Source organism: Musca domestica, unplaced genomic scaffold (genome assembly GCF_030504385.1).
Source record: "Musca domestica strain aabys unplaced genomic scaffold, Musca_domestica.polishedcontigs.V.1.1 39, whole genome shotgun sequence".
NCBI classification, from domain to species: domain Eukaryota; kingdom Metazoa; phylum Arthropoda; class Insecta; order Diptera; family Muscidae; genus Musca; species Musca domestica.
In genome coordinates, this window is record NW_026712326.1 from 4,330,374 (window position 1) to 4,355,934 (window position 25,561).

Sequence of the window (25,561 nt, forward strand, 5' to 3'; positions counted from 1 at the left end):
TTAATGGTTGTTAAAATTTATTGGGATATAATGATTTCTTATTTCATTTATTATTATGCCCTCCACCATAGTATGGAGGGTATATTAAGTTTGTCATTCCGTTTGTAACACCTCGAAATATACATTTTAGATCCCACAAGGAATAGATATATCCTTGATCAGCATAAAATTCTATGTCGATTTAGCAATGTCCGTCCGTTCGTCCGTCTGCCCGTCTGTGAAAATCACTCTAGCTTCCGAACGAATTGATGTAGATTGATAAAATTTAACTCAAATGTGTATTATGTCTGCAGGACTTTTGGTATTAAAAATGGGCCATGTAGGTTCACGTCTTCGTATAGCCCCCATGTGACAGAACCCCCGATATTCGGTATTTTGACGATTTTAGCGACATTATTTACCGGCATTATTTCAAAATTGGTATTTAAAGTTCGTAATAGATACAACGGCTTAAGACAGAAAATGGGTCATGTAGGTCCACCTCTTCGTATAGCCCCCATATAACAGTACCTCTCGATATTCGGTATTTTGATGATTTTGGCGACATTATTCACCAGATTTTTTTCAAATTTCGCATTTGAAGTTCGTAATGGATACTACAGCCTATGCCAGAAAATTGTCTGTGCAGGTCCACGTCTTCGTATAGGCCCCATATAACGGTACCTCCCTATATGCGGTATTTTGATGATTTTAGCGACATTATTTACCGGAATTCTTTCAAATTTGGTATTTAAAGTTCGCAATAGATACTACGGCTTAAGACAGAAAATGGGCCATGTAGATCCAAGTCTTCGTATAGCCCTCATATAACGGTACCTCCCTATATGCGGTATTTTGATGATTTTAGCGACATTATTTACCGGAATTGTTTCAAATTTGGTAGTTGAAGTTCGTAATGGATACTACGGCTTAAGACAGAAAATGGGCCATGTAGATCCAAGTCTTCGTATAGCCCCCATATAACGGTACCTCCCGATATTCGGTATTTTGATGATTTTAGCGACATTATTTACCGAAATTGTTTCAAATGTGGTATTTGAGGTTCGTAATGGATAGTACAACCTATGACAGGAGATTGTCTATGCAGGTCCACGTTTTATAACCCCCATGGTACCTCCCTATACTCGGTATTCTGATGATGTTAGCTACATTATAAATAGATATTTTTCAAGTTCCGAATTTGAATATTTTAATAGCTTGTGACAAAAGTCGCCTATGCAGGTCTAAATCGTCGTATAGACCCTAATATAACAGCAACATTCGGTATTTTTAAGATTTTAACAGAATTTTTAACGGATTGTATTTTATTTATTTATTTATTAATTTTTTTATTTTATTTTATTTATTTATTTATTTATTTTTTTTTTTTTTTTTTTTTGAAAATTGCCAAATTTGTAAAAAATGGTGGAGGATATTCAAAGTTCGGCTCGGCCGAACTTACAGCGTTTTTACTTGATTTTTATACCCTACACCACAAGGTGGTCAGGGTATTATGTCTTTGTGCATTTGTTTGTAACAGGCAAAAGGAAACGAGATAGACCCATAGTTCCTTTTGATGATCTGCATAGAATCACATTCTGAGTCGATTTATGCATGTCCGTCCGTCCGTCTGTCCGTCCGTCCGTCTGTCCATGTATTTTTGTAAACAAAGTACAGGTCGCATTTATTGCCCGATCGAGATAAAATTTTGCACAGATCATTTGTTTGGCCCAAGGACGAACCCTATTGAAATTGGAGATAATCGGTCAAAATTTAGATATAGCTCCCATATATATCTTCGTCCGATTTGCCTTTTATTGTGCACCAAACGCGTAATATCAGCCCGAATTGTATGAAATTTTTCATATACACCCAAATTAGGCCTGAAAATATTTGTGCCAAATTTGATCGAAATCGGTTCAGATATAGCTATAGCTCCCATATATATTGTTCATCCGATTTGTTATTTTTGTCCACCGCAGCCGTAATATGCACTCTGCAACAACAATACTTGGAGAAATATATCAAATACAGCTCAGAAATACATTTCCTAAACTTTATCGAGATCGGTTCAGATTTGGATATAGCTCCCATATATAACTTCGTCCGATTTACCTTTTATTGTGCACCAAACGTCTAATATTGTCCAAATGGGATGGAATTTGGCACTTACGACCCAATTGAGTCTTGAAACTAGTACGTCAAATTTGGTGAAGATCGGTTCAGATAAAGCTATAGCTCCCATATATATTATTCATCCGATTTGTTATATTTGTTACCCACAACCGTAATATGCACTCCGTAACAACGATATTCAGGGAAATATATCAAATACAGCTCGGAAATATCTTTGCCAAATTTTATCGAGATCGGTTCAGATTTGGATATAGTTCCCATATATATCTTTATCCGATTTCAAATTAATTGTGCTCCAAATGGGCAATACAATTCCGAATTTAAAAGATACAAATGCTTCGGCATATTTAGCCCTTTGAACTTTAAATTATAATTATAATCATAGCGTTTATGATTGATTTTCATTGTGATGCGCAGCTCTACTAAATTAGCAAAGTGGTGTAGGGTATCATAAAGTCGGCCCCGCCCGACTTTAAGACTTTCTTTACTGGTTTTTATTATCTTACCACCTCATCTTGAAAGCGAGCATGTCGAACCGAGACATGATCATATGTCAAATCGATGGCTACTTAAATTGTCATAACAATTGTTAATTGTTTCCAAATAATCTCAAAATTGTTGTTGTTATCGGGTAATTTGTATTGATGATGATTTCGTGATGTTGCATTTTGTTTTGTTTAATTTATATGGGATTTCCTTTTATTTTATTTATGGGATTACAATAATTGGGAGACAACTTGATACGGATGTGGTTGAAGATAGTGTTTGAAGAAAACCTTTTACGTTTTACAAAATATTTAAAATTAAGTAAGAGGGATTTAAAACTCAAAAGGCTCCATGGGAGGTACACAAGAAGATAGAAAATCTAATTTTAGAATAACTTTAGATTTGTTCGAATTGGTCACCTTTGGCACGAATTATGGCCTTCAAACGGCCAATGAAATATGACAATTAAAATTATTAAAAATGTCGACTCTTTGCGGGAAGGTAGTCGAAGGAGTGCCCATCTCCGAACTCACTCTAAATTTGCTAAAAATATTACGACCGATTTCGTCCAAAAAGACCTGGTGTTATTATTATTGGCCGTATCAAATGAATTATACCCTGTGACAACATATGCCTAAGGATATTAAAAACATTTGTTGCACTTAAATGATCATGATTAAATGATTAGTTGACGTATCACACATCAAAACTATTGACGCATACATTCAAAACCACATGAGTTACAATGCAGCACACAAATTACAATTTCCACTCAAACTATCTAATCTAAGCCTTGGAAAGCAGCACTCAACGAAAGTTTATTTTTTTGAAAGTGTTACGACATTTCTGCGATAAACGTGTTTCATTTCACTAAAGATTGGCTTATACAAATCCGGTAAAATTATGGATATGTTAAAGCATGGACATGTGATCATATTGTTGTGTGTTACAAGAAAAAACTAATGATTGGACGATGATTGACCGATAGCAAGAAAATAATATATGCAGAATAAATACAAAAGACTTAAGACACGAGGGGGAATTTGCTCAGATGTTTGCTTTAAAATTGGTTGATGCTTGGCAAATAATCCTGAAAAAGTAAAGCTAGGACTCATGTGTCCCCTAAAATATTTCATAAAAAGTCGATTTCGAACCAAGTTGGCCCTAAAAATATATATATTTTTAATAACTCCGTTCATTCAAAAATTTCCTTAGGGGCTTTGAGGATCCTTGCTTTTACCTTCCACCATTGAAAGAGTATGACTTTTGAAAATATGTCTACAAGTGCCGATAATCGAACTTTCATTTCAAAACTATGTAGGGGAAAAAGCAAGTAGCTAAAAATTGGCTTTCCAATGTAAACATTTAAAAAAGGAACCGAAATTTTCCACCGAATTTTACCACTACAGAATTCAACTACCAAATTTTTAAAAATTTCTATTCTAAAATGAGGCCAAATTTTTTAACATACCGAAACGTGGAAAAATAAGACTAAGCCCTCAAAAGTTCCTTAAATCAGGCGGTAGCGTTATATGGAGGCTACACCAAATCAAGGTCCACTATGGAATACACTTTTTATCATTCTACTCCATTCCATTCGAAAATTAGACAAATTTTCATAGACGGAGAGATGGCCGTGCATAAATCGACATAGAATTTTATGCTGATCTCTCAAAGAGTAACATTAGTCAAAAAATGCGTTTTTTTATGCTCTCAGTCATAGGGCTACAAAGGATAACGGTAACGGTTTCAGAATTTTCGTAGAAAATAATTTACGTAAAACAACAAGAAAGGATCATCCAAATTGAGTTGATTGACACTTTGGTACTTTTTAATACAAACCGTGCTTTCCAAAAAAATACTAAAGACACAATAGGCCAAGGGATTGGTATCCGAAGATTTTAGTGGCCATTGTGCGCTAGAAATGCAACGAGGAACCTTATGTTGTAACCATTCTTGGATGGAGCGTGCTGAATGCTATGGTGCTGAGTCCTGTTGGCATGTCCATGGTCTGCGGCCAAAATGATTGCGTGTCCAAGGCTTTAATACACCTTCCAGAATATTTTCGAGATAATATTCGGCATTTATTCTGACTGCTGGACAACGAATGTTTCTCATCGGAGAAAACCAAATTCGGCAGTTCACCACTTTAGACCAAGCAAAGCAACTCTTTAGCTCTTTTGAGCCTATTTTCTTTTTGTTGGTGTGTAAGTTCTGGCACTTTTTGGAATTTCAATGACTGTATCCCGAGCTCATTTTTCAACATTTACCGAATGGAATATTGCGATATGTTCAGTTCGCGAGTCATTTTTCGGCCACTGCGACGTGGGTTTCGATCAAGTCGCTTCTTTACTTTTCGAACCATTTCTGCTGATGAGCTGTCACTGGAATAATTTTAACAGCTGTCGGACGAGTGGCTTCGAAATGACAGCAGTCTGATGTTGGTTGCAGTTTTTCCATCTCACCCTGTATTTATAACTCTTATAAATAATATAACTCTCATAAATAAAATAAATATCAAATTCTCTCCCAATCTCACACATTCCAATATTTCTATCAACACAAAGCCAGCTGTGAAGAAAAAATATGTCGGACTACTCCTTCTGGTGCCTCCCCCACAAGGGGTCAGATTTATTTTAATAAGTATATCATGTCGGTTGCTTTAACATTCCTTATAGAAACTTATTTCACCAGTTTTATTAGTCCTTAAGGAAATATTCATATAAAATTCGAAATATCTCTAAAACTCCGCGTTTGTAGCTCTGTAGGTCCTTGTAAACATATTTTAATGACTCCACGGTTTCGGCACTGCGTACCCTTCAAAATGTCAAAAAAATCAACGTCTGTAACTTTCCAGGCCTATATTTTCTTAAAAATCCACGTTCAATGCTATGGTAATACTCGAATTTATATTCTAAAAATTCATGTTTGTAGCCCCGAATGTCCTTCTTAGATTATTTAAAAAAAAACCCACTTTTTGCAGCTCTGTGTTTTCTTTATTAAGATAATTCAGAAAAAAATCCAAATTAAGAGCTTTGTAGGTCCCTGGAAATCTCTTCCTAAAACATACTTCTCTCACCCACAAAATTCTCTTAAAATACCCCCATTTATATCTCTAACCCTGGCTAAACCATTATCACGTTTATGTCACGTATTTATGTCTTGCATATTCTTTTTAATAATACTTTTATGTTTTTTATTCCATTTTCATTACAGGTGTTAACCTCAAAATCGACAAACTTAAAATATCAACAATTCTACTGACTGACTTTTGTAATTGAAATCGAAAGCTATTCGACGCTGAGTAACATGTCCACCAACTCTTGTGATTGTTTGGTGGGGGTGCCAACCGGACCGACATTAGCGGCAACATGCGGTGGCAGTGCTTTTATGTTGTTTATGGGTCTGTTGGAGGTGTTTGTGCGGTCGCAGTGTGATCTTGAGGATCCTTGTGGTCGGGCTAGTTCAAGGGTATGTTATGGAATAAAACAATAAAGACACAAAGCAAACCCTTTCACATGGTGTTACTCCCCTTCCCACCTGCCGCAAAATTGTATACCTCTATTTCACATCATTTTCATTTTCTTCCCTTCCCTTGCAGTTTCGTTCCGAACCCGATTATGAATATGATTTTGTTGTGATTGGTGGCGGCTCAGCCGGTTCTGTGGTTGCCTCACGTCTATCCGAAGTGGCCCAATGGAAGGTGCTGTTAATTGAAGCCGGTAAGTAGTGTGTGCTTCTTTTTTGCTTTTCCCCCACTTCTGTTTTGATTCGCAAACAGTGGGCATTTTCCGAATATGCCGCTAATGATCAGACCAGACCAAAAACAAAAACAAACTATGCAACATGACGAGTTTTTTTCTGTTTTTTTTTTTTTTTTTTTTGCTGCTACTACTGCTATCAGATTTTTTTTCTACAAATTTATGTGTTACCACATGAAAAACATGCGAGTCGGATTTTTTTGCAACAACAAAAGCAAAAACCAACATGACAAAGAGGCATGCACCTCTGACGCATTGGAACAGTGATATTCGTAGGCTGGAAAGGTCGACTTATAAGATTTTTATTGGGAAAAAGAACTTTCTAACACCTTTTTAAAGGACCCGCAGATGTAGCAAAATGAGAGATATTAGGACCAGGAGAATACAACGTGGATTTTTTATGAATGTTTAAAAGACTCACAAAGCTACTTACGTGGCCATTTTTCTAGGACCTTCCCAGCTACAAACTTGTATTTTTGGGACTATTTTTACACGGACCCATAGATGTACAAGGATGGGATTTTTATGGATATTCTTACAAGGACCCAGAGAGCTACACACGTGATTCTTTGAGAAGATTTTTATAAGGACCCACAGAGCTACAATGGTGGACTTTTTAGGACTATTTTTACATGGACCTATAGAGCTACAAACGTCGACTTATAAGATTTTTTATTGGGAAAAAGAACTTAGTTTCTAATATTATTTTTTTTTGGAACACCTTTTTAAAGGACCCCTAGATGTAGCAACATGAGAGATTTTAGGACGAGGAGAAAACAACGTGGATTTTTTATGAATGTTTAAAAGACTCACAAAGCTACTTACGTGGCCATTTTTCTAGGACCTTCCCAGCTACAAACTTGGATTTTTGGGACTATTTTTACACGGACCCATAGAGGTACAAGGATGGGATTTTTATGGATATTCTTACAAGGACCCAGAGAGCTACACACGTGATTCTTTGAGAAGATTTTTATAAGGACCCACAGAGTTACAATGGTGGACTTTTTAAGACTATTTTTACATGGACCTATAGAGCTACAAACGTCGATTTTTTAAGACTATTTTTGTAGGACCCACCGAGACCCACAGAGCCACAAGGATGGACTTTTTAATATTATTTTTGTAGGACCCACAGAGCTAAAAACGTGATTCTTTGAGAATATTTTTATGAGGGTGGACTTTTTAAGACAAATTTTACATGGACTTACAGAGCAACAAATGTATTTTTTGTGATTTTTACAAGGACCCACAGAGCTATAAGGGTAGATTTTTAACACTATTTTTCTATAGGCTACAGAGCTACAAACGTGGATTTTTTGATAATCTTTTTACAAGGTCCTACAGTGCTACAAATGTGGATTCTTAAAGAATTTTTTAACATGGATCGCAGAGCTACAGATGTTAGTTTTTCAAGAATATTTTCAATAGGACCCAAAGAGCTACAAACATGGAATTTTCAGAAAATACACATATCTACAAATGTGGTTTTTTATACCCTCAGCCATATGGCTACAGAGGGTATATGTATCATTTAATACGGCCAAAACGTGCCTAGTCGAAATAACGGCTTTAGACCCTAGGTCTCTTTGGACCAAATCCGTTTCAGGACATTTGGAGTCGATCTAGCGATGTCCGTCCGTTCGTCTGTCCGTCCGTCTGTCTTGTTGGCTGGTGCACACGATAATTCTCGAAGGGAGTATCAGATTTGATCCAAAGTTGGTACATCGTAATATTACTGTCAAACTTAGATCGAGCTCGGAGATGGGCACTATCGGTCCACTCCTTCTGGTACCTCCCGCACCAAAAAGATCGACATTTTCAAAAAATATTTTACTGTACAGAAAGAGGAAGGGTAATCCGATTTTACTCAAACTTTGCAAATCCTAATACTTGTATCAGTGCTAGGTCAGGGGCAAAAAAAAGCCAATATTTAAAATATCGGTCCACTCCATCAAGTTACTCCCCACAAAGGGTCAACATTTTGAATAACTACAACACTTATAAAATGTGATGTAAGTGTCCGATGGTCTTCAAATTACACATATCACAATATTTTTATTAACCCTAAGATCTGGTGTGAAGATTGAATATATCGGTGCACTCCTTCTGGAGCCTCCCAAAAAAAGGGTAAAAACTTCGAATACCAGTGAGACTCATAAAACGCGAAATTAACATCCGATTTCATTCAGACTTGGCACATCTCAATATTTCTATTAACACAAGGTCTGTTATAACGATGGTAGAGATCGGACCATTTCTTCTGGTACCTCCCAGCAATGGGTTAATGTTTTGAATAAACAAAATGTTTATAAAATCCGAAATAAGCATCCGGTTCTCTTTATATTTCACACATCTCATTACATCTACTAACACAAGATCTGCTGTGAATATGGAATATATCGGTGCAATCACACTGGCACCTCCCCCACAAAGGTTCAACATATTTGAAAACTCGAAAGTAATATCCAATTCCATTCGGACTCTGTACATCTCAATATTTCCATCAACAGAAGATCTGTTATGAATATGATAGAGATAGGACCATTCCTTCTGGTACCTCCCCCACAAAGGGTCAAAGTTTTGAATAACCAAAATGATTATAAAATCCGAAGTAAGCATCCGGTTCTCTTCATATTTTACACTTGTCATTATTTCTATTAACACAATATCTGCTGTGAAGATGATATATATGTGCGAACCCCTTCTGGTACCTCACCCACAATGGGTCACAATTTTCAATATCAATGAAGCTCAAAAAACGCGAAAATACACCCAATGGGATGTATCGGTCCACTCCTTCTGGTACCTGTCCCACAAAGGTTTGAATATCCATGAAGCTCATAAGACGTGAAACTACAATCTGATTCCATTCAGACTTGGCAGATCTCAAAATTCCAATCAACATAAGATATGTTATAAATATGGTAGAGATCGGACCATTTCTTCTGGTACCTCCTACACATAGGGTTCAAGGTTTTGAAAAATAAAAGACTTAAAGAAAATGAACTAAACATCCAACTCTCTTCAAATTTACAAGATCTCTTGTGAATATGATATATATCTGGGAACCCCTTCCGGTACCTCAGCGATACTTCCATCTACATAACTTCCATAACTTGCTTAACAAGTCAGCGATTCTTCTTAACTTGTTTTATGTAAATATTTTTCTTTTTATACCCTACACCACATTGTGGTCAGGGTATTATGTCTTTGTGCATTTGTTTGTAACAAGCAAAAGGAAACGAGATAGACCCACAGTTCCTTTTGATGATCTGCATAGAATCACATTTTGAGTCGATTTATGCATGTCCGTCCGTCTGTCCATGTATTTTTGTAAACAAAATACAGGTCGCATTTATTGTCCGATCCAGATGAAATTTTGCACAGATCATTTGTTTGGCCTAAGGACGGACCCTATTGAAATTGGAGATAATCGGTCAAAATTTAGATATAGTTCCCATATATATCTTCGTCCGATTTACCTTTTATTGTGCACCAAACGTGTAATATCAGCCCGAATTGTATGGAATTTTGCATATACACCCAAATTAGGCCTGAAAATAAGTATGCCAAATTTGATCGAAATCGGTTCAGATATAGCTATAGCCCCCATATATATTGTTCATCCGATTTGTTATTTTTGTCCTCCGCAGCCGTAATATGCACTCTGCAAAAACAATATTTGGGGAAATATATCAAATACAGCTCAGAAATATCTTGGCCAAATTTTATCGAGATCGGTTCAGATTTGGATATAGGTCCCATATATATTTTTATCCGATTTTAAATTATTTGTGCACCAAATGGGCATTACAAGTCCGAATTTAAAAGATACAAATACTTCGGCATAAATTTAATTACAATCATAGCGCGTATGATTGAATTCTCTCATAAAAACTTTTAATTGTTATGCGGAGCTCTACTAAATTAGCAAAGTGGTGTAGGGTATCATAAAGTCGGCCCCGCCTTTAAGACTTTCTTTACTGTTTTTTTTTTGTTTTTTTTTGTTCAAAATCCATTTTCCAAAACCAAAAGCTAAATTCAATATTTTCTAAAAAAAATCGAAAAATTCCCTCTATGCCACAGTTCATCCAACTAACCAAACAAAAAACTAAGAATTAAGCGAACATTACGAACATTTGTCGGTGTGCAAGACACGCAACGCGCAAAAACGCATAACAAAATCCGCTCAACTCGCAACCCATATGGTCAGGTGATGCTAACAAGTGTCACGTTATTCAAGTCGCTCTCGCTTGAGCTGAGCTTAGCCAAAACTAAATGTGAACACAATTTGTCGGCTTATGGAGAAATAGACAGACCAAACGACAGAAAAAAACCAGCCTATCACTTAACGGCTTCTTAGATTGATGTCTGAACAACCAGTCGGACGGACGGACGGCCGGTTGCTGATAAATTGTGGCCAACCGTTTTTTTTTTCTTCTCCCCGTCAATGTGTTATTAAATAAAGTAATATCACATTTATAAACGACATTATCGGCAGCAGCATCGCTTGTAAAATGTCAGCTATTCATTCAGAAACAAAGCAAAGCAGCTCATCTGCTGGAGAGCCTTTAAGAAGATGTTGGGATTTTTCAAGACCATTTAAGGTATTGGTACGGTAAATTGGCATTTAAGCAAAAAAAAAGACGAATTTAATTGATCAACTTCTGTTGCGAATTAAGAAACAAGCCGGCCACAAGCTTATTACACAACCCAGCAAATAGAGAAAGTAGAAGTGTTACACCATCCCCCCACCCTGTCAAATGATATTTAATAATGCCAAAATGTTCGCAATTAAAAAATGTGATTTACATGGATCTCAACACGCATCTGATGATTGTGACAAGCAGACATTCACTAAACATTCACTTTTTGGTCAAGAAACGACTTTGAGGTTGGTTGATCCAACAATTGATCTGGTGGATTGGGATTTCTTTGATTAAAGAGAGAGAGGAGAGGTAAAGGAAGCATTGGAGAAAAATATTACATCTTTATACAAAATAATTGACCTATGAGGGAGGAGGTATTAGAAACAAGGGCTAATATTTATCGGGTAGCAAGTTGCCGCTACTTCGTCAACGAATTTTGTTTTATTCTTTCCAACAGTTAGTGTCCGGCCTTTTCATACCATCCACCATATATAGTATGGAGGGTATACTAAGTTTGTCATTTCGTCCGTCGTCTCCGTCTGTTGTAATTACACAAAAGTCAAAACGAATAAAGAAAAATTTTGCCCAGATCAGTCTTTTGTGTGAAGGTAGGACAAGTTCGAAGATGGTCTAAATCGGCCCACGATATCATAAAACCTCCATATAACAGTAACCCCGATGTTCGATATTTTAATAATTTTTTCAATGAAATTTTCTGAAAATCCACGCCAAGAGTGCTTTCTTTGCACTTTACTCCCTGGAAGAGAATTGTATAAATAGTTGTTTCAAATTTCGTATTTTGAGTTTGTAATGGGTACCACAGCCTATAACAAAAAATCGCGTTTGCAGGCCCACGTCTTCGTATAGCTTCCACGTAACGGTACCTCCCAATATTCGGTCTTTTGACAATTTTAGGTACAATATTCACCGAAATTGTTTCAAATTTAGTATTTAAAGTTCATAATGGGTACCACAGCCTATAACAAAAAATTGCGTATGCAGGCCCACATCTTGGTACAGCTCCATATAACGGTACCTCCCAATATTCGGTATTTTGATGATATTAGCGACATTATTCACCGAAATTGTTTGCAATTTTCGTATTTGAAGTTCCTAACAGGTACTACAGCCAGTGACAGAAAATTGTCTATGCAGGTCCAGGTCTTCGTATAGCCCCCGTATGTCGGTACCTCCCTATATTCCGTATTTTAATGATTTTGGCGACATTATTCACCGGAATAGTTTCATATTTTGTATTTGAAGTTCCTAGTAGGTAGTACCCATAATCCATAACAGAAAATTGTCTATGCAGGTCCAGGTTTTCGTATAGCCCCCATATATCGGTACCTCCCTATATGCGTACTTTTGATGAATTTAGCTACATTATTCACAAGTACTTTTTGCAATTTAAAGCATACTTTTTCAAACCCAGCTCCATATATCAATTCAAGATATCAACTGACACATCAATATCAAATTTCGGGATTTCAAGTCTATCCCTTCACCCAATACCCTATTTAGTACAATTTAGTACTTTTTGTTCAAATGTTGTACATATTTCAAAAACCACCTCCATATTTCACTTCCAGATACCAATAGAGTTATCTAAATATCAAATTACCGAATTTTATCTTCAGCCCTTCAACCAAGACCAAATTTAGTACAATTTAGAACTTTTCGTACAATTATAAAAAACACTTCCAAAATCACATTCAAAGCTCTATACATCCACTCAATACCAAATTTAGTAACATTTAGTACTTTTCGTATAATTTTTGTACTAATTTCCAAAGTCGTTCCATATCTCAATACCTTCCACACCAACAGTTAACGCAATATAAAATCTCACGGTTTCAGCTCTATCCTTTCATCCAGTATTAAATTTAGTTCAATTTAGTACTTTACGAAAAATTATAGAACACATTTTCAAAACCACCTCCATATTTCAATCCCAGATTACCAACAGAGAACACAATATCAAATTTCGGGATTCCAGCTCTATTCCTTCACCCAATACCCAATTTAGTACCATCTAGTACATTTTGTACAACTATAGTACTCATTTCCAAAAAAAAAAAAAATACAGCTTCATATCTTAATTCCAGATATCTAAATATCTAATTTCAGGATTTTATCTCCACCCCTTCAAGCAAGGCCAAATTTAGTACTTTTCGTACAATTATACCACCAAAAACCACCTCCTTATGTCCAGGCTACACATGAGCTATATTGTACCAAATGTAGTAAAATTTAATACTTTTAGGTGCATTTGCAGTACACATTTCCGAAACCAACTTTAATTCTCAAACCTTTCAACAACAGGGACCCCAATACCAAAATATAGAGATTGCAGTTTGATATCTTCTAAATTCCACCCAAAACCAAATTTTTCCAAATATAGAATTTTCTAAACCTTAAAGTACGTATTTCCAAAAACCCTTCGATACATCCAAATTTCAGAGTTCTAGCTCATTCTGTTTATCTAATACAAAGTATTAAATTTTTATACCCTTCACCATACTATGGAGTTATTTTGTCATTTCGTTTCTAACTCATCGAAATAATGATCTTAGACCCAACAAATTATATATTCTTGATCAGCGTCTTCGTATAGCTCCTATATAACGGCACCTCCCTATGTACGATATTTTGATGATTTTGGCTACATTATTCACCGTTTATTTCAAGTTTCGAATTTGAATATGGTAATAGCTTGTGACAAACAACGCCTATGTAGGTGCACGTCGTTCAGGCCCTAATATAACAGCCATATTCGGCATTTTTAAAATGTTAACAGAATTTTTGGCGAATGTTATATTTTTCTACAATTTTCAAATTCGTTCTAAATGGTGGAGGGTATTCAAAGTTCGGCCCGGCCGAACTTACTGCTTTTTTCCTTGTTAGTACATTTAAGTTAAGATTTTCTTTGAAAAAAAAAATACATATTGGGTGCCAAAAATATTTTTTTCTCAAAATCGGGGCGGAGCGACTTTATGATACCCTACACCACTTTGCTAATTTAGTAGAACTCCACATAACAATTAAAAGTTTTTATGGGAGAATTCAATCATACACGCTATGATTATAATTTTAATTTAGAATTCAAAAGACTAAATATGCCGAAGCATTTGTATCTTTTAAATTCGGACTTCTATTGCCTATTTGATATATATGGGAGCTATATCCAAATCTGAACCGATTTTCATAAAATTTATTTTTGAGCTGTATTTCATATATTTCCCTGAATATCGTTGTTACGGAGTGCATATTACGGCTGTGGGTAAAAAATATAACAAATCAGATGAACAGTATATATGGGAGCTATAGCTATATCTGAACTGATCTTCACCAAATTTGGCATACTAGCTTCTAGATTCAATTCGGTCGTAAGTGCCAAATTCCATCCCAATTGGACAGATATTAGACGTTTGGTGCACAATAAAAGGTAAATCGGACGAAGTTATATATGGGAGAAGTATCAAAATCTGAACCGATCTCGATAAAATTTAACAAAGGTATTTCTGAGCTGTATTTGATATATTTTCCCAAATATTGTTATATGCACTCTTATTACGGCTGTGGAGGACTAAAATAACAAATCGGATGAACAATATATATTGGAGCTATAGCTATATCTGAACCGATTTCGATCAAATTTGGCATATTTATTTTCAGGTCTAATTTGGTTGCATGTGCAAAATTCCATACTATTCGGGCTGATATTACACGTTTGGTGCACAATAAAAGGCAAATCGGACGAAGATATATATGGCAGCTATATCTAAATATTTAGCGATTATCTCCAATTTCAATAGGGTTCGTCCTTGGACCAAACAAATGATTTGTGCAAAATTTCATCTGGATTGGGTAATAAATGCGAACTCTACTTTGTTCACAAAAATACATGGACAGACATACGGACGGACGAAAAGACGGACATGCATAAATTGACTCAGAATGTGATTCTATTCAGATCATCAAAAGGAACTATGGGTCTATCTCGTTTCCTTTTGCCTGTTACAAACAAATGCACAAAGACATAATACCCTGACCACCTTGTGGTGTAGGGTATAAGAAGCTAAGACTGTAGGTCTATTTTGCTTAAAAAAGCTCTTATAATCTCTGGAAAAACTGCATAATGGGCAGCTCAGTTAGTCCTCGAAAAAAGTATCTCTCAGTTATTATTTGGAAAAAATATTGGGCGCCAAAAATATTTATTTTTTAAATCATTATTTGTTCATGGCAAACCTAAAAACAATCCTTAAAAACCAAGTTTGTAAGTCTATAGTTGCTTAAAAATGTTCTTATAGTCTGTGGAAAAACTGCTCAAAAATTCTTAGTCCTCGAACGGTACCTCCCGATATTAGGTATTTTGATGGTTTTAGCCACATTTTTCCACGGAGTTGACTAAAAATTGGTATTTTAGTTCATAATGTGTTCTAGTTCCGTCGGCATACCATTGAATATTTAGGTCCACGTTTTCCTATAGGATATTAAAATGACCATAACTCTTTAATATAAACATTTCGGAGTTTTTAGCTATGTTTTGTGATCAAGTTATTAAAGAGAAAAAATAGAGTATTTTAAAATGGCCATTAATATTTTTTTTAAATCCATGCTTGCATATCAGTTGGTCCTTTATATTCTTCAAAACAAAATTGTGGAATTACAGGACCTGAACTCAAATACTCAAACCTTGACACCGATTATATCAATTATTTCAATTTATCACATTTATCATTTCTTTATATCACATGATATATGCCCTGCCATGAAGAAAAAAAAGATTAGAATTAAAGTTACACATCATTTGTCAACCATAATTACAGCAAAAATACAAAAGACTTAAGACACAAACTTGAGCGAAAACAAAAAACACTAATTTGTTTAGATTCGATAACTGCTCAAATAAAAATTCCCATAATTTTAAATGACCAATTATAAATTAGTTAGCTAATAATTATAATTATTAATAAAACAAAAAACAAACTACTAGTTTTCATACCAAACATCACCATTAGTATTTTTTAGTTTGACGTTCATTGTGTTTGACTTGAGTTGAGACTGGTTTTTGGGGCCAATAAACTTTTCAAAATCCCCCCCAATTTTACAGCTATCATGCAAGCGAATGATAATTTGACACTACTAGAAGCCAGACAAATAGAGTTTCTAATTTATTTAAATTTATTGTTTTTATTTTTTTTTTTTTTGTTACAAATACCTCATTAAATTTAAACAAACAATATTCAAAAATTAAATGAGTATCAAACAAACCAAGTGTTTGCTGTCAAATTATTTCACAAAAAATTGTTGTTTAAATTAATCTTAATTTGTTGTATAATTTATAACTGATGAGTTTTTTGACATCTTTCCGAATTGGCAGTTGGCTGTAATTCATCGATGTTTGCAACATTTATTTTTATATCGCCAATATATTGTAATTTGTTAATTGTTTTTCCGGTCCAAATTAGGCGTTTCGCTTTTCACTTGCAATAAATTTGGGTCACGTCAATTGAAAATGATTTTGTATGATCGGAGTTTTGGTTATTTTGAAATTTAAAAAAGGGTATTTTTACTTTCGTTTTTTCGGCCTGTTTTGTATTCGGCACGTGGGTGTTGGATTCATACGAATATTTGCATTCAGACCCATTAAAAAATAAACAGAAATAAGGTAGGCAAAGAGAAGCAGGGAGTGGAAAGCCTAACGAGCACCTTAACTGGGTGCAAAAAATCAAAAATCGGTTTAAGTGTGGGTATGAGGATAATACAAACCTAGCACTCGATTGTAGGCACTTTTAGGGTCATCTTTTCTTTTTGAGCTCAATTTTTTATTTAGACTTCTTTTTCTATGCCGTCTGTCCATAAGGTGGTCGTGTAAAAGGTAATTTGTCCTAAAATCAGCAATTTTATTTTCTACGAACTGTCAAAATTTCTTCTGAAGAGAATAATATTTCACCTGTTTTTTGCGATTTGTAAATTTCTCACAGAGAAACAAGTAAAAAAAATATTAAGTCCGGCTAGACCGAACTTTCAATACCGTCCACCATAGGGTAAAAAAAAACAATTTTACATAAAAGTATCTGAATTCAAACGATTTCCGCTTTAAACTACAAATACCAGTTAGACCGTTTGGATAATGCTGCTAATCTTTTGAAAAAAGAATAAAGTGAGTGAGGCCGTTATATGGGGCCATACCAAAACGGAAACCTCTAGAGACAATTTTATACTTCAAGGATTGTCGTCTACCAAATCTTCTTAAATACCAAATTTGAAACAATTTCGTGGGTAAATGTGACTAGGATTATAAAAATTCCGAATATCGGTGGATATCGTTACATGTGCGCTATAGGAAAACGTCGACCCATGGTAGAAGAATATAGGCAGACGCGTCGACACAGCTGCTGGGACAATGAACTGTCAAACCAATTTTGAAATTGAAAATGTTGAATGAAAAATTATTTAAATTTGTAAAAATGGTTGAAAAACGCGAATATAATAGCCTCCGAATGACGTAGTATAAGAAAACATATAAAAATCTACTTATATTTGAAAAAACTTTTAAATTTTTTGACATATCAATGCTCCCAAGCGTTGATGCAATATTCAATTTTCTGCCGCCAGATCAAGAGCCCATTACGAACTACAAATACAATTTTTAGAAAAATCCGTGAAAAAAAGTAAGAAAAAAATCAAAAGTCGGGAGGGATCGACTATATTTAGTAGATCTCCCGTTAGAAAAGAATTTGTTGAATATAAATCATACCACCTATTAACATTTGGCTTTAGAGTTATAATTTGGTTTCAGAGGGAACTAATATATGGGAGGCATATCCAATTCTGAATCGATTTTCACTAAATTTGACGGAGACATTTTAATCTTTTATACCAAATAACATTGCTATAGAGTGCATGATATTACTTCGAGAATGATTATATAAAAAATGTGTATGGGAGCCGAGTTCCACAAAATGGAAACGTCCGTCCCGAAATTCACTCCATTTGGCTGATATTAGCCATTATTTGCACAATAACCCTGAATTCGGATTAAGGATATATATGGCAGCTATATCCAAATCTGAGCATTATAAGATATCTGGTACCAAATATCATTGTTGTCGAATGCATATTACGAATGTGAGGGACTTAAAGACCAAATCGGATGAAAAATATATATGGGAACTATAGCTATATCTGAAACAAATTTGATGTACTTACTTCAAGACTAAATTCCGTCGGATGTAGCAAAATTCAATAGGATTCTTCCTTGGGCCAAACATCTCACCTCAATCGGATAACAAATGCGGCCTGCATTTGGTCACAAGAATGCATGGACGGACGGCTGGACAGACGGACTGACATGCAGACGACTCAGAAATTGATTCTATGGAGATCCTCAAAAGAAACTATGGTTATACCTGCTGAATCCCAAATCTTACTGTCCCTATATGGCTCTTTACATAATTTATTTACATTAATTTGCTTTCGATCTCTGAGACAACTTATAAATAACAATAGTCCCTTTTGCTGACTATCTGAATCAAAATAGCGTAATCGCCATGATCAAAAGCCTTTGCGAGATCAAAGAAAATAGCAGGTACTCGCTTAAAGCCATTTTCAAGTGCTACTTTTATCACACGACTTATGCATCTAAACTATCCCTCAAGTTTTGAATCTTTCTTTTTTGGTTTTCGTCGACTTTTAAGAAACGTGTCCTTCAAAAACAGTTCTCAAAGGACCTCCACCATAGTATGAAGGGTATATGAAGTTTGTCATATCTCGATATAGCTATGTCCGTCCGTCCATCTGTAGAAATCACTTTAGCTTCCGAACGAAATGCAGTAGGTTGATGAAATGTTACTCAAATGTATATAATGTCTCCAGGACTTTTGGTATTGAAAATAGGCTATATAGGTCCATGTTTTGGTATAGCCCCTATAGAATGGTACATCCATATATTTTTTTTTTAATTTTTTTTATGACATTCTTTATTGATTAAAAAAATTGGCATTACAATAACCTACGAAGCCAAAATGGCTTGTGTGTAGGATATAAAAATTACAAAATATATTCAAAATGTTAACAAAAATCAAAAAACTAAAACTAGACTGTAGACTTCATATATTTTATATAGTTTCTTTGCTAATTTCAGTGATTTTCTAATAGTTTACTTGTTTAATAAATAGTTTTTCATATGTTTAATTTTTGTGATTTTATTTCTTATTTCTAAGACATCTTTCGGGAATTCATTCAGAATGCTTGGCAGAGCGACATCTAGGGAGAACTTCCCATATTCATTTCTAAATCTCGGTATGAAGTAGCGACCATCCAATCTTCTTCTGGTATTTTGTTGATGGCTGATTTTTTTCGCGAGGCTTGGATCTTCCATAAATTCGCATGCTATTGTGATTGCGTACAGTTCTTTAATGTTTAATATACGTTGGTTTCTATACATTTGTCTCATATTGTCGTGTTTTCTATGTTCCTCATAGGTGTTGTTTGATACATGATGACATTTTTTGAACAGAGATTTTACTATTCGGTCTTGTGTTTCCTGTAGAGATCTGCAGCAGCGCGCGTTTCCCCAAGCTGAAATGCCATGTCTTAAGTGGGACTCTACTATCGAATAGTATACCTGTTTCAAGACGTTATATGGAGCACAGTTGCCAAGGTGGTACAGGGCAAATGACGTTTTATTTAGTTTCTTCTGTAAGTTTTGTATGTGTGTTTTCCATTTAAAGTTGTGATCGAGATGAACACCTAAATATTTGTAGTTTTCTACCAGTTCTAAGTATGTTGTACACTTTTCTTCTCGCTCTTCTCCAGCATCCCGGATTTGTGCATGGAGGCAGTCATTATTATGATAAACAATGCTGATGTTGTTTTTTGGTACACTTCTAGGTCTGATATGCATTATTTTTGTTTTGTTTGCATTAATTACAAGACCATTGTCATGGCACCATTTTGTGATAATATTGAATTCATCCTGCATTATTTTTGTTGCTTCGGCGATTTCTTTGTGTGAAACTATCATGGCGGTATCGTCAGCATATGTAAACGACGTACTTTGATGTAGATGCTTAGTCATTTCATTGGTGTATATAAGGTACAAAATTGGTCCTAGTTTTGAACCTTGAGGAACTCCGTAACGAGTAGATAGCTTATTGCTGTTAGTATTAGCAACTTTTACGTTGAAAGATCTTGATAAAAGGTATTCTTGGAATCATCTTAAGCAATGGCCTCTTATCCCAGTGTTATCTAATACATTCACTATTTTTTCGTGTGAAAGTGTGTCAAAAGCTTTGCTGAAATCTATAAAAAGTGCAATGCAATTATTATGTTGACTGAGTGTTTTGTTAATGTAATTGCTAAAATGGCCAAGTAGCTTATTTATGTTTTTGCCTTTCTGAAAACCATATTGATTTTTATTTATTATCTTGTACTTTTTTAAGAAACTGTTCAGTCTCCGTACAATTATCTCTTCTAAAACTTTTTCCAATATAGGCAGAATAGAGATTGGTCTGTAGTTACCATAATCTGATTTGTTGCCTCCTTTATATATGGGTCTTATTATAGATTCTTTTAGCAATTGTGGCACAGTTGGCTCTCTTATACTTCCATTTATGAGGTTTGTAATTATTGGTGTAAGAATAGTGGCATTGTTTTTATATCAATTGCTCTTATGTTATCCACCCCTGAACTTTTACTTGTGTTTATTGTGCACAGTATAGTATGTATCTCTGATTCAGTAGCGTATTCCATAAACATTGAGTTCGACAAGTTTATCTCGACTCTGGATCTCAACGTAACAATATTGCAGGAATGAACAATATTTAACACATTTTGGTTAAATTGTGTAGCGAAGTTGTCAGCTATTTTCTTTATGTTTTCCCCAGAGAAGTTATGTATAATGACATCATCAATATTTTTGACCCTTTTTCCTGTAACCTCGTTTATAATTTTCCAAGTTTCTCGCGGATTATGTTTATGTTTGACGAACTGGTTATACAAATGTCTGTTTTTTGCATTTAAAATTTCTTTGTTTAGTTTGTTATTAAAGTTTTTGTATATTATTTCGTTTGTTTTGTTATTTTTGTTTTGGACCCACTTTTTGTATAATCTGTCTTTTATTTTACATGACTTCAATATCGATTCTGTTAGCCATGGATAAGGATTACGTCTTTTGTATATTGTGTGTTCTTTTTTAGAGCTCTCGTATATTTTGTTGAATACGTTATGTATATTGTTATAGAGTTCGGTTGTGTTATAAGAATTGTTAATGATATCTTCCCAATTAATATTTTTTATTTGGTTATTTACTTTTTTGGTATTTATTCCATATTTTGTAGATTCCGTATTTTCTGTTTTGTGTTGTTTCGTGGACTGATTTATACATCCAAATAATGCATAATGATCAGATATTGGTGTGGTTATTATTGCGGAGTATACTTCGCTCAGGTTTTTATCCCATCTAATAAATATATGGTCTATACAGGTTTTTGTATTCCTATTAACGTCTTCTCTCGTCGGTTTGAATGTCATACTTTCAAACCCATTTGATGAAAGTATGTTTAAATATCTTGATGTCACTGCATTTTTTTTAATGATATCGATGTTCATGTCTGCTAAGAGGATCTCTTTGTTCTTTTTGCCAATATCAGATATATTTCGATCTAATTCATTAAAAAACTCTGATATATTTTGGTTGGGCGGACGATAAATTGCCAAAATAGTTGCTATTATATCTGTTGAATTGGATATCTCAAACCCTATGATTTCTGCCGAGTTCATAAAAAGGTGTTTATTTTTGAAATAGAAAGATTCTTTGATATAGACAGCTATTCCTCCTCCTTTGCTATCTCTGTTTTTAAATATGGCATTGAATCCATTAATGGAATAAAAAGGATTCTCATCATCAGTTATGTTAGTCTCACAAAGAACTATCATATGTATTTTTTCTAGAATTTTTGATGCATTTGTTATGAATTTCAAAAAGTTCTTTCTCATTGATCTTATATTTAAATGTATAATATTCAAGGAAAAGTTAACATATTTTGTTTTAATTTCATTGAAATTACTTAGTATTTCTTCAATCGAATACATGTTTTTTTTTATTTTATTATTATTTTGTTAGCACAAAAAGTGTGTGTAAAAAGTTTTTTTTTTTATTTCTTTATTATATTTTCGCTTTTGATTTAATAATTTGGCATAAATGTTGAAGATGTAAATGTTTAATTTGCACAGGTAATGTTTTCAATATCAGATGAGTTACTAATTAAAATGAAAGGGGAATTTTCAATTCTGCGGGCATAAATGACTCCGTTTCTAACCCAGACAAATTTCCAACCGCATTCCCTAGCTTTTGTTTTGGTTAGCCAAAGCAAACGACGATTGTGCGGAGTGAGTTCATCATTTAAGTAAATTGTATTACTCTCATTTACTCTCATTTCTCCGTTCTCATTTGATTCTCCATTTCCGTTACTTATTTGTAATGAGTGTCTCTTTATTTTGCTCATTAGTTCTCGTTTTTTATTGAGAGTTGAGAATTCGATAATGAGTTTTTTCTTTTTGGGTATCTTGTAAGCTCTCTCAATGTCGTTGTTGCTTATTTGCACACCTGTTTTAAGCACTATCTCTTTTATTATATCGTCGACATTAACGTTTATGTTGGATATGTTGCTTATTTCTATGTTTTTGTTGATGGACTTTTGCTCAAGTTGCTCAATTTTTTGATTTAGTTGCTCTATTTGCTTGCTCTTTTCCTTATCTCTTGTTTGGAGATCATGTATTTGAGCTGTTAGTTTCTCCATGTTTTGCTTCATTTCAGCCGTATGTTGTTCGAGCTTTTCGCTATTTTGTTCGAGTTTGGCACTCATAGTTGTTATGCTCAGCGTGAGCAAAATTTACATCTCCATCCAACTCTCTTCACTTGGCTCATGCTTTTGTACGAACTTGCGGAGAGTGAACAGCATGGAGAAAAATGAAATTGACGACCGCAATTGTGACACTGGATGTATAAAAATGTTTTAATTTCCATTTCACATTGTCCACAAATGATTTTGGTTTGTTGTTCTATATCCGACATTTTTACTGGTGTACAATTTCAGCAGAAAGAAGGTTTGATGGTTTGTTATTGGGTAACTTTAATTTAAATTTGATTTCACGATATTTAAAAACAAGACTCGAGTATGCGTGTATTCAGAAAAAGCGTGCGATCAATTTGAAGGCTACAGCGACATTAGTATTTTATTTTGGTTATTTAACCGTATTTTGGTTATTTAAGCGACATTAGTCACCCGAATTGTTTCAAAATTCATATTCGAAGTTTGTAATGCTACTACAGTCTATGCCTAAAAATTTTGTATTCAAGTCCTCGTCTTCGTATAACCCCCATATAACGGTACCTCCCGATATTTAGTATTTTGATGATTTTAGAAACATTATTCACCGTAATTGTTTCAAATTTGGTATTTAGAGTTCCTAATGGGAACTACAGTCTTTGACAGAAATTTTTCTATGCAGGTCCAGGTCTTCGCATAGGCCCCACATATCAGTACCTCCCTATATTCTATATTTTGAGTTCGATTTTTAGCATCCTAACAATCCATTCAATCAGAGTAGATAGCATGCAGAGCATTATGGATGAAGTCGAGCTTCAAGTTTTCCGAAAGTCCTCCAAATAACGAGAAATTCTACCAACGCAATCTTGGAGTTTTCCATATTGTTCTCTATGTGCCCGCACACTTCGTGTAGGCCGTCTCTACTGGCCGACCTTTGACATAAGCGTGCTAAGATGATGTTATTGTAAATTATTTTCATTTTAACGAATTTTCAGGTCCAGTAACCTTCCTAAGGTTATCATCTGAAAGGGAGAAAGGCTAATCTGCCTTTAGACTTTGGAGAATGATAGATTAGCATTTCCAGTTTTGGGAATATTGACTGGATACGAAATAAAACCTGAGACAAGCTTTAGGGATTTCCTGCAAGATAGCCAACACCGACTCAGATGCATTTTGCAACAATGCCAGTATTATAACATTAGGTCCACGAAAGGCTTTTACAGGATTTGAAAGGCTTTGATCACCCATAAAATCTCTCAGGACGAAAAGGATCCCATCTTCCATTGTATAATATGGGGAAGGTGTTAGTGGTTGTTCACTACCGCCGATATCCACCATGGAAGGGGAAGTGACTGAAAAGAGTCAAGATCCATAAAGCCAGAGTTGGTCCTAGTACCAAAACATCGCTTTATATCGCCTATGGTGTTGGGGTCCTTAGACAGTATTTTACGAAATCTGGCAACATTATCTACACTCTCCTTAGGCTCACAAAAGCTCATCCAAAATTTACATTTTACACACTTTATTACTTATTAATGCCATGTTTACGTTAGAAGTTTTTGTACGGTTAACCTATTTTGAGGGGATTTATTTGAAGTAAAAGTAATGGATATGACAATTTAAATCCAAATCCAGTGGATTAACCCTCATATATATAAACGTACTATAAATTCTGCCTTATAGCCGTTTCAATCAATATTAAGTTTAGCTTAACTGGCTCTGTTATATGTCCTTCTTGCCAGTTTTCCAAGTTTATTAAAATTAGTTTCATTCAAAAAGATATGGTGTGTAAACCCATATTTCGACGTGGCACATTTTGATGGCGTCAAAGGTGTAGTCTCGGTCTAGTTTTACTTATTGTACATTTTTATAGGTCAACATTTTTTTAACAGGTCTTAAGGACACTATTTTCTAGTATTTCTTATTTATGGATACTGGTATTTAATGCAAAAGCAATTACTTATTTTTCCAAACACATTGTTCCCATTTCCCGGGAATTACCTCTTGCAAATATTTCCCCGTCATTATTTTTTATTTCAATATGGAAATATACCTCTATGTCTGCCGAAGTATGTTACAACAAAAAAAAACTTAATTATTTCTCATTTCATCCGTAACATATTTCCGATAATATTTTAATAACCCACCATGCAGAGCCATATGGGTTGGGAAAGACCACATTAACCACCGGCATCGAAGCGATCGGTTGCTATGAAAATGAAATTGCATGTTTATAAATGGTGCGGCGCGACGCCTATATATGCAGCGATAATTGTGGCTAAAGAATAATTTTGTTTTGTTTATTTTTCGTTTTTTTTTTTGCGCTTTTTTACTCAACACAAGTGGTAATTTTATGATTTTAGGAGGCTAATTTTGTTATCAACAAATAATAACATATAGTGGTCTGTGGGGAAGGTGGGGTATGTTTTTTGTTGAAACTATTTTCTCTGAAGGAAAACTGGTAATATTTATGTTTTTAATATTTCTGCTTGTTGTGGCTGGATAAAAACATAAATAGGAACCACGATTTTCAGGAAATGATAGTAAGTGGGATATTAGGTCAATATGTCGTCTATGTGGTATTACAAACAAACCCAACAAAAAAATATGCCGCACAGTTATTTAAAGTAAAATTTAGCCACCTCAAATTAGTTATTTTTAACAAAATAAATTAAATAATTTTAAACAAATTATAATGGCATGCTAATCA

At 34.6% G+C, this 25,561-nt stretch overlaps 1 protein-coding gene across 1 annotated transcript in view; it reads left to right on the forward strand.

Moving 5' to 3' along the window:
• Positions 1–25,561, forward strand: part of LOC101900635 (glucose dehydrogenase [FAD, quinone]) — a 116,632-nt gene that overhangs the window by 77,970 nt on the left and 13,101 nt on the right. The window contains exons 4-5 of the mRNA XM_059126484.1: positions 5,818–6,072; positions 6,203–6,323. Of these exons, the coding sequence (XP_058982467.1) occupies positions 5,911–6,072; positions 6,203–6,323 (283 nt within the window). The 5' untranslated portion in view covers positions 5,818–5,910. The remainder of the gene's footprint in view (positions 1–5,817; positions 6,073–6,202; positions 6,324–25,561) is intronic.